We start from the raw sequence: 11,469 nt of genomic DNA on the forward strand, positions 1-11,469 counted from the left end.
TCATATTAATACATTATGCGATGCTAGCAAGTCTGAGCACCTCGTTAATGAAGAAAATCCAAGCATAGCAGTGCCTAAATTGAATTCCAAAAGATTATCTTCCAATTGGTAACCCCCAATAACAATTGAAGCCTCTGGATTCAACCCTCCATCTAAGAATCCCAAGCACATAACCTTATCACTTACCTTAATAATAGAATTCCTCCCATAAATTCTCCATTTGACCATTTCACTCTGCAAAACAAGATCAATAGTTGGCACACCTGACCCAAACCTTTTGTCTTCTAAACCTTCTGAACTAAAGCATGCTCCAAATGGTGACACTGCTGCCACTCTAGTCATGTTCATTGAAATAGCAACCTTAGCATAACCTCTAACAAATGAATCATAAATGGTTCTCTCCATTGTGGTGTAAGGAAGAATTGTGCTTACTTTTGTTCCTCCATGACCTTTTTCATTAGCAGACAATAATGTTGAATTGATCGACAGCTTTTTGCCTGCAATTTTGATGGATTTCACATTGATGTAGTATCCATCTTGCTTGGAGATGAAGGGAGTGTACATCATCGATTTTGGAACTTCACTGCCAATATGCAGCACATTAGGAATATCACTCAAGAAAATTGCACCAGATAACGGGGATAAACACATGAAAAATTTCCTATGATATCCAAAAGTATTAGAAATTTGTGATGGCAGTGAAATTCTCGTGTTTCCTAAACCTAGCATGCCTTTGGCACCATAAGCAAGGCCTTCTGTTAACAGTTCTGGTGAGCATGAAAAAAAGAAGTTGCTTATGGACGAAATGGAACCATCAGCGAACATCATAGCCACTCTAGCTTCTGCCAAATCACCTGTAACAGCCATTCTTGTAATGGAGTTCACTGGTTTAACACGGCAAGCCATGGTTCTTTGCTCAGCAGCCTTGTTGCGACTGCTAAGATTTGCCATCGAACACTGAATTGAGCAACTCTTGATGGTATTTAGAGAGGATTCTTGAAACGTAGATGCACAGTCAACCCACAGAAATGGACCGCCAAGATCAACTACCAGCTTGACAAGGGAAAGTGTAGTGCCCATGTATAATTCGGTAACATATTGAAATGTAGAAGGATCTTTTGTTACTGGAAGAACTAGACGATTTGGTAAGATGGGTTTCTCAGTAACTAAATGGACAGTGAAGAAACATAATGTAAACAGGATGATGAATTGAAGAGACCAAGCCATGAATCAGAATTGCAGAGAAAGGCAGGAGGATTAGATCTGCCTCCAACTTTTATTCTGTTTGTAGCGTAAAGAAAACGTGTTTTATAGATCATTTGTTGACTCATGGGGTCTTTTTTTAACAAGGCTCTAATGTTTTCATCGCCGTCCCACTACCAAAAAGTCATTGTTTCTTATGTGAAAATAAAATGTGCACCATTCAATGGAGATAAAATGTTAAAATAATAATGGGCTAATTCCATTTTTTTTATTGCACTTTTAGTGATCTAACTAAAATTTATAACAATGAGATCACTGAATTTCAATTTACTTTCAATATTAGTCATTTCATTAGTTCTGTTACTTAACTTAGCGTCACAATCCTATATCAACGATTGATAATGTTTTCAATCTAACATGTTTTACATTTTCAGGTAAATAAGAATCTTGTTGTAGCTGCAAATTACAATAATAATCGTTTTTGAAAAGTCAACAGTAATTCATCCAACTAAAGCATGCTCAGAGTTGTGTATATTTATCCCAATTTCAAGATTACGAAGCCATTACATGATTATGTGACTTATTTATCGAGAATCAGGTCTAACGGGGATAGGGACACGTTAAGTTTGGTAATGTTCACAAATGGAGTGATCAAGATTGAAAGTAAATTGAAGTTGTGAATTATGATGAACTTAATTGAGATTTCACTGAAATTTTGGTGACCAAAATTGAATTTAACCTGACAAATAATTGGTAGGATAACATTGTTTATATATACTAAATATAAAGAATATATTACTGAACATGTTAAGCATGAGTTATTGAGGTCCAACTTGTTTATTTATNCATTGTTTATATATACTAAATATAAAGAATATATTACTGAACATGTTAAGCATGAGTTATTGAGGTCCAACTTGTTTATTTATTGATAGATATTAAAATCAACCACATCATCAATCACTCGTAAGCATGTCCACACGAATAAAAGCTGGTTATCACGTCACTTTCCAGTATGCCTATCCTATTCTATTCTCTTCCCGTGCAGATATTCCTAGGCATATCTTTGTGCCAATAATTTTGTAGGGTCACTATAATTGACCTGCAAAAGATTAAAAAGTGACATAGATCGAGTGGCCCTTAATTTTATCAAGATGTATGAGAGAAGGATTGAGAAATAGACATATTATTTTATTAGCTTTCTTTCTATTATTTTGTTTGGCGAGTTTAAGGCAAGTTTCCATTCGTTAATTATTTTGTCTGTCGCTTATTTTAGGCAAGTTTTCTATTTTGGGTTTCATTAGTTTTCATATATATCTGCAATATTCTACAGTAGGGGCGGGGGGCAGTTTTAGCTTATTTTTGGTTGATCAATAAAATTTCTCTGGAAAGTTTTCTTTATTCCTATTCCCAAATCTGATTCCTAGGCATGTAGAAGGGTTGTGAGATCATTGTGTTCACAGATTCAACTATTGTTCTTTTTTCGCTGCATCAGCTATCAGAGCCTTGCAGGTTACCTTTTTGCCATGGCGAGTAGAGGAATTCGTGGGGAAAGGCATCCAACAACGGGCGAGGTGAACAAACGCGATGAGATGACACATGAGACGCAACTGGAGGCACGAATGCTGCAATAGGTGGACGAGCGATTTGTTCAGATGGGTCATTGATTTGACGCCCTAACTGAACAACTGACGGCTCTCAATATTGGCTATTGACGACGTCAAGCACGAGATGATGATCGTTTTGTTGAGGAGATGATGATGGGAGCGATGGAGAATAGGCTCAAAATCCGTTTGCAGAATTGAGGGGAAGGATGAACGTCTTGTAGCCTAAAATAATGCTAACAAGTGGGAATCTGGATCCAAACTGGACATCTCAGAGTTCCATGGCTATCTAAAACTTGAAGTGTTTCTAGATTGGTTGTTTCTGTAGAAGAAATATTGGAGTTCAAAAGAGTTCCTGATGATCGAAAAGCTTCTTTGGTGGCAGCAAGGTTTAGAGGACGAGCTGCTGCTCGGTAGCAACAAACAAAACAAACCAGAGTGTGCCAAGGTAAGCAAAAAATTAATAGTTGGGAGAAGTTCTTTAAACATACGAGGATCGCATTTTTACCCCATAATTATGTGAGAACAATGTATCAACAACTTTGGAATCTCAGGCAAGGGTCGACTTCTGTGGATGAATATACTATGAAATTTTATAAATAAGTAGTACGTGTGGATTGGCTGAATCTGATGATCAGTTAGTATCACAGTATATTGGAGGGATGAGACAGCAATTTCAAAACTCCTTGAATTTTTTCGACCCTGTGAATGTGTCAGAAGCCCATCAGCGAGCTCTACCCTTGGACAAGACCTTATAAAAGAAGAGATGGGGTGCTGGCGGAATAAGCACTGGTGGTAGTCCCGGAACAAACCAATTAGCCCCTCCGCGTACGGTAATTGCATCGCCCACACAGAATAAAGGAGGAACCAATATTCAGTCGAGTAGGGGAGTAGCATCGAGTTCCCAGGTACGATGTTTTAAGTGTGGAGAACAGGGTCACAACATGACAAATTGCAAGAAGGGTGGTAAATATGGTAAGGGATTGTTCGTTAATGCTGGGGAATCAGTTGTTGATAGCTTGGTAAATGTCGAGTAGGGAACTATTTAAGATGTTGGGGATGATGAGTGTGAAGAGGAGTAGGTTACAGGTGATGAAGGTCCATTGGCGGCAAGCTTGCAAGTTTATCATTAACTCAGGTAGCTGTGAAAATGCGATTTTTCAAGAGGCTATTAAGAAGTCAGGAATGGAGATAAAGAAGCATCCTAACCTTCACAAATTGGCTTGGCTTAAGAAAGGAAGCGAGGTAGCTATTTCTAAACGTTGCTTAGCATCATTTTCTATCGGTGCAAAGCATAAGGATAAAATTTGGTGAGACGTGATAACCATGGACGGATGTCATCTTTTATTATGTCTTCTATGGAAATATGATAGGAGTGTTATACACGATGGAAGGCAGAATATATACAGTCTTGTATTTGACAAAGTGAAGGTTGTCTTACTACCTAACAAAAAAGATAGATCCCCAACACCCTTCAGGGGAAGGACATATTTTGTTGGCTAAAAGGGAGTTTATGAATGAATTACAGGATTCTGGAGTGGTGTTTGTGTTACGGGGAAAAGAGAGCAGTAAAGGGGGGAAGTACAACCTCTCATGACCAAACTGGTATAAGAATTCTATGATGTATTTCCAGATGAACTACTTGAAGGTTTAGCACCACTGAAAAATATACAACATCAAATTAACTTGGTTCCAGGCTTTAACCTGCCAAACTGACCACATTACTGCATAAGCTCTAGGAACATGAAAAGCTTAGGCGTCAGATGGAGACCTTGTTGTCAAATGGTCATATTAGAGAAAGTCTTAGTCCCTTTGCCATGCCAGCATTACTTATTCCAGAAAAAGATGGGTCTGGAGGATGTCTGTTGGCAGTAGAGCTATCAACAAGATTACAGTTAGGTACAGATTTACCGTTCCTTGACTAAATGACTTGTTGGATCAACTAAGTTATGCTACTATGTTTAGCAAGTTAGATTTGAAAAGTGGTTATCATCAGATTCGTATACGTCTAGGAGAACAATGGAAGACCTCTTTGAAAACTAGGGAAGGATTATATGAGTGGTTGGTGACGCCTTTTGGGTTATCTAATACCCCTAGCACTTTTATGCGGGTGATGAACCAGATTTTTAGACCATTCATTGGTATATGTCTTGTTGTTTATTTTGATAACATAATGATATATAGTGCTACTGTGGAGTTGCATCTTCAGCAGTTGAAGGAGATCTTGGAAGTACTATGCATGGAAAAGTTTTGTAGCCATGGCCAAATGCTCTTTCATGACGGACTCGATCTTATTTCTGGCCTGTGTAGTTTCCAAGGATTGGCATCTTTTTACAGGCGTTTTATTCCAAACTTTATTATTATTACTGCATCACCCACAGATTGTATGAAAGTGGAAAATTCATGTGGAGGAATGAAGCAACCAAAGCATTTTAACAAATTAAAGAAAAGTTGACAATCGCTCTAGTGCTTGTGATACCAGATTTTTCTCAACCTTTTAAGTTGTATTACGATGCTTTTGGAATTGGCATCGGGGCTATTTTAAGTTAAGGGGACAAACCTGTGGCTTATTTCAGCGAGAAATTGAATGGGTACAAACTCAATTATAGTACCTATGATGTGGAGTTTTATTTTCTAGTTCAGGCTTTGAAGCATTGGAGTTCTTATCTAGCATATAATGAGTTTGTTCTTTATTCAGATCATAAGACATTGCAGCACCTTCATAGTTAGAATAAACTTTTAGCTAGACATTCACGTTGGGATGCTTACACTCAACAATTCTCTTTCACTATTAAACACAAATCAAGAGCTGTGAGCAGGGTGGCAGATGCATTAAGCATCATTATTTGTGCAAATGCAGGCCAAGGTAATTAGCTTTGATCAGTTCAAAGATTATTTATCTGTTGAACCCTATTTTGGCCCTATTTGAGTGACTTAGGATCACGATCTTGAGATGACTACACTATACATAATGGGTTTCTTTTCAAAGGAAATCAGTTGTGCATTCTTGAGGGGAGTCTACGCATGAAGATTATTCAAGAATTGCACAATGAGGTCATGTGGGGCGCGACAAAACCTTGGAGCTTATCAAGGAGCAATTTTCCTGTCTGCATATACGCAAGGAAGTTGCAAAGTTTATGAAAAATCAAATATCATTTACCTTGTTAGATATTATTTGGGCATATTTATCTTGGAGTCAGAACTCTGCGTTTTTTCAATACTTTATATACATTAAGCTCTCTAGTATTGCTTATTTGAGCCTTAATCTATAATTAGATAAAACCTTTCACATACACTAAAAGTAGACTCTCATGATACAATATTAATCGGAGGTGTTAGTAGATCACATGCTATAAGAAAAATAATTGGATATTGACTCTTATTTGTACTCCAAACATAAAGTAACACTAAACCTCTTACATCTAGATGCTCTGAAAATGTAAATATATAGTGAGTGAAATATCTAGTTAATTCTATCGATATTCCACCTCCATCTTCATTCGATATACTCTGATTGAGGGAAGAAGAAGTAGTAGCATATGTATTAATTTTACTAAAACTAATCATTGTTAATAATGCTAACATAGGGTCATCATTATTAGCATCTAGTGGGGATGCATTAGCGCTCCACATTGGTAAGGACGATCTTGTAACATTCCTAATGAATTTTTCATTATACATTTCATACATTTGATATAAACAACGCTCTATGTTATGATATGTAATTGAAGTTTCAAAATATAATGCTTTTGAAATTTTGGTTATAGCAAGTTTTGTACCCTCTAAATTATAATTAGACTCCATTACATAATCTAAAGGAAATAACATAGGTAAATCTTTTCATTGTTTTCAAAACTTAGTTTCCATCGTAACTAATATATCACTAAAAGGGGATATGATGGATACGTTCTGAAATTTTCTTTAATATGATAAAAGTGAGAGGGAAATTGAGGGATAGTAGGATAATATATGTCTGATAACGCGTTACTGGCATAAGAAAAAATTTTCAAAAATTTTCTTACTTTAAATGTATTTTCCCAATCAAAACCTTGTAAATTGTATTCTGGGTTAGGTGCTATCGGGATTTGTAAAACATAGTAGTAAGAGTTTCGTGGCCTTCATCATATCTAGTAAAAGATAAGTTGAGTTCCATCCATAACCTATATCGGTTGCAAATATTTCGGGTCCCATTTCATAATTTTTACAATATTCAAAAAATCTTATTTTCTACAAGATGATATCATTGTAAAGATTAGAGGGCTCGTATTTTTTTCGAATTCAACTTGAATTAGTTCTACAAGATGGTATCATTGTAAAGATTAGAGCGCTCCCATTTATGTCGAACTCGTCTTGAATTAATTTAATTCATCTTATACAATTAAATTAAAAATTTGATAAATGCACTGATTATAAAACATAATGTCACCAAAATGGGTATTAAGAACCCTGAGCTAATTTATTAATCACTGTTATGTTAAATGTGACATTATCAAATGTAAAACTATGAATTTTATTCCCACAATGAAGTTCTTGTATAATATTCATTAAATCATTAAAAATATTCGTAGCATTATGAAGAAATTTAATTATTCTTTTATGCATTATCTTTTATGTATCTATATGGTGAGCAGTACAACTTGCAACATTTTTTTGTTATCACCCTCCCACAAGTTAGATGTAAAAGATATAATACTACCATATTTGTGTAAATCACTTATTATTGATTACTGTTTTCTATGGTAAAAGGAAATAGCATTAGAACAAAGAATATTTCTAGTAATTGGTTCATACTTGGGTTGAAGATGTTGTTATATGAACTTGGTGATTTGTGGACTATCCACTAGGTTAAGCGGATGCTCAGTACTTGCTATGAACTTGACCATGCCCTCACACATTAACTCATTTTAGTAGATCCAGCTGGTAAGTAAATTAAAACATGTACCTACTGAGAATACTATATTGGAGTTGAGTCTACGTAGAATGTAAAACTTAATGTTGATCGAATATTTCTCGTAATGTGTTGAATAATGCTCGACATTTTTGTGTTTTGAAGCCCAATGATGCAACCCAATTCAAGTGGCCCTTTTATATGGAATGTGACCCGATTTTGGCCCCTTGTGCACGCATTTGATAAATGGTTGAGATTGTGCCACTTGTTGCTGGCTGGACCGTTGGATTCAAGTGACCTTTTATATATCCTGACTTCTCCTTTTCTGAGGCATAATTTGAGAGATTTCTAGGGTTTCAATGAGTCTTGTTCTCTGTTCGTCCTCTTTTTGAAAACTCTTGGTTTTCATTTGTAATCCTTTTATTCTAGGTGCTCTTGGTGAGATCTAGTATATATTATAGTGTTCTTATGATGATTCTACTCACTGATTGAGTATTTGGTATAGGTTACTTTGGTGTAATCTGTAAGAGAAATGATTCATGCGTTTTCAGAGTCCGAGAGCTAGATCTTTTAGATCACTTGTGCTGTAATCCTTAAACACTTGATATTTTTGTTGGTTCTAGTGGATTGGAATGATAACCACTTAAACTGGATGCTCAATGTGGTGATTAGTCCTTTATGGGTGAACATTTGGGTCTAATGACGAAAAATCTTGGTGTTCTTTTATTTTCTGTTGCTGCTTTGATTATTTCTGGGACTGAAAATGCCTTCGGTGGTATCAAACGCTTTGATCTGTTTATATAATCTTCGATCTTGCCTTCTGTGGTATTCTTGATGGTCAGAACTGTCGATCTTCATAGATCCATATTTTAAAGGAGTTTGTGATCACTGTTCTGGTGGAAAAGTAAAATAGTTTTGGTACTCACTACTTTACACTATTGGCCTGAGACGAGTTTGGTAACCAGTTTTTAACCCTAAAATTAATTTTTCAATTCTTTTGATAGTTTTCTAGTTTCTTAGTTGAAGCCCACATGGATCTTCCTTTGTCCAAGGTTTCATATGAGAACCCTAGAATCTAAGGGGACTGGGTTAACGGCTTCTTCAAGATTAGTTGTGAAATTTGTCTGCTGAAAGTAAATGTTCTGTGGTTTATTGGTTACTTGATTTACCTGCTCTCTCTGTTATATATTTTGTATATTTGTGTGAGAAACAACTGCACACTGGCACTTTGTGTGTATCTGTGCATATAAATTTGTTTTTCTCTCACACTGTATACTTCAACTTTGCATTGGCCAAAAGATTGTTAAAGTTTTGAAAATCATGGCAAGGACTAAGATTGATATTGAAATCTGGAACGGCAAAGGAGACTTTAGTCTCTGGAGTAAAAAATTGAAGGCTCTTTTAATGAAACAAAGATGTGTGAAAGCTATAGATAAATCATGGGGTCCTAAAATTACTGAAAATAGAAGGACTGATTAAGATGAAATTGCTTGGAGTACAATTTTCTTGCATTTATCTGATAGTGTGATTAGAGAGATAGGAAAAACAAAAACTCCAGCTAAAATTTGGACAAAGCTTGGCTCTCTTTATCAAACCAAAACCCTTCCCAATAAATATTACTTGTGGAAACAATTCTTCAGTTTTAAATATGACCCTAATAGTGATCTTGAAATGAATCTTGATAGATTTAATAAAGTATCACAGGATATCACCAATAGTGATGAAACTCTCTTTGATGATAAAAAAATATGTGGCCTTATTGTCATCTTTACCTGATCAATACAAAGAAGTAAAACAGGCTCTTGAATATGGTAGAACATATGTAACTGTTAATGTTATCAATGCTTCCTTGAGGAATAAGGAACCAGAATTCAAAAGTGAATCTAAAACCTCCATAACTGGAGTAAGATACAATGAAAGAGGAAATTCTTCTTTTAAGAAGAATAATTTCAACCAAAATGTGAACAAAAAACTTTGAAAACCAAAAGATTTTACTGGAACTTTTCAGAAGGGCAAATCAAAATTTAATAAGAATAACAGTAAGGCTAAAGGTAGAAAATGTTACTTTTGTGGTAAATTGGGTCATTATATTAAAGACTGTATACAAAGAATTGAGGAATTGAAAATCACTAATAAGGTTAAAGGTGGAGCTACTATAGCTTATGAAGAAGATATAGCCTCAAGTGAACAAGTATATGTGACATGTTAATTCCCGGTCAAGGATGAGTGGATTCTTGATTCTGGATGTATTTTCCATATGTCACCCTATAAAGAATATTTTACTGACCTTTATCAAACTAATGGGAGACTTGTAATAATGGGAAATGATTTTTTCTTTTTAAATTAAAGGCATTGGTAAAATTGTATTAAAACTAGAAAATGGAAATGTGTTGATTTTTAAATAAAGCTAGATATATTCCAAATTTAAAGAGAAATTTAATCTCTTTAGGAACTCTTGATAATGAAGGTTTTAATAAAATCATAACTAAAGGAATTTTATCACTTCAAAAGAATTTTACAAAAATTATTTAGGTAGAAAAATCAAATGACATATATGCTTTAAAGGTTATACATCTAAAGAATCAAAACATTGCTACAAATGTATTCCTGTCTGATAAATCTGAAATATGGCATAAAAGGTTGGGGCACACAAGTGATAAGAGCCTACTTGCTCTTAAGAAACAAGGTGTTTTAGGAAAAGAAACTTCCTTTTGCTACTGGTATACATAAATTTAAATCCACTCTTGATTACTTGCATGCAAATTTATGGGGACCAGCTACTATGTCCACCTATTTTGGTTTTAAATACTATCTATTGATTGTTGATGATTTTTCAAGAAAAAATTGGGTCATACTTTTGAAAAATAAATTTGATACTTTTCAAAGCTTTATCACTTGAAAAATTCTTGTTGAAAATCAAATAAATAAAAGTGTTAAAGCTCTTAGAACTGATAATGGCATTGAATTCTGCAATGAAGAATTTGATAATTTTTTTAAGGAAAATAGGATCCTAAGACATAGGACTGTTACCTATATACCTCAACATAATGGGTTAGCAGAAAGAATGAATAGGACCCTATTAGAAAGAGTGAGATGTATGTTAATAAGTTTAGGCCTTCCAAAACTATCCTGGGAGGAAGCTGTGAAAATTACCTAAATAATTGTCCTACAAAACCACTGGATTATGCTACACTTGACCATGTTTGGAATGATCATCCTGTTGACTACTCCAAACTTAGGATTTTTGAATGTGCAGCATATGTACACCAAAATGAAGGAAAAATAGAACCCAGATCTATGAAAGGTATATTTTTAGGATATGGAGAAGGTGTCAAAGGCTATAGAATTTGGCTAAAAGATCAGGAAGGATATAAAGTAATAATTAGTAGGAATGTCATCTTTAATGAGATGGATTTTCCTTGCATTGAAGGAAAATGTATTACAATCACTGAATCTAAAATAACTATTGGGGACCTAAACCTTGAAAATGAAGACCAGTTTGAGGTGGAGCATCTTCAGGAACAGGATACTAAACCTGTCCCTGAACCTGAACAACAAATAAATCTATTAGAAGATTACCATCTTGCTGGGGATAGAGAAAGAAGAGAAATAGACCACCTTTAAGATATAGCGGACCTAATTTCATCACTGCACTTAGTGTGTAAAATTTTTTAGACAATGAGCCTGAAATTTATGAAGAGGCTATTGAAGGAAAAAATGCAAAGCATTGGCTTTTAGCCATCGAAGATGAAATGATTTCATTACCTAAAAATA

The 11,469-nt window shown here is 34.9% G+C and overlaps 1 protein-coding gene across 1 annotated transcript; it reads right to left on the reverse strand.

Annotated features, from left to right (window-relative positions):
* LOC111368988 (basic 7S globulin-like) lies at nucleotides 1-1,080 on the reverse strand. The gene has a single exon (XM_022990481.1). It carries the CDS (start codon nucleotides 1,078-1,080, stop codon nucleotides 1-3), a length of 1,080 nt encoding a protein of 359 aa, XP_022846249.1.
* Between the last annotated feature and the right edge of the window lie 10,389 nt (nucleotides 1,081-11,469).

Source organism: Olea europaea, chromosome 20 (genome assembly GCF_002742605.1).
Source record: "Olea europaea var. sylvestris chromosome 20, O_europaea_v1, whole genome shotgun sequence".
Taxonomy (NCBI): Eukaryota; Viridiplantae; Streptophyta; class Magnoliopsida; order Lamiales; family Oleaceae; genus Olea; species Olea europaea.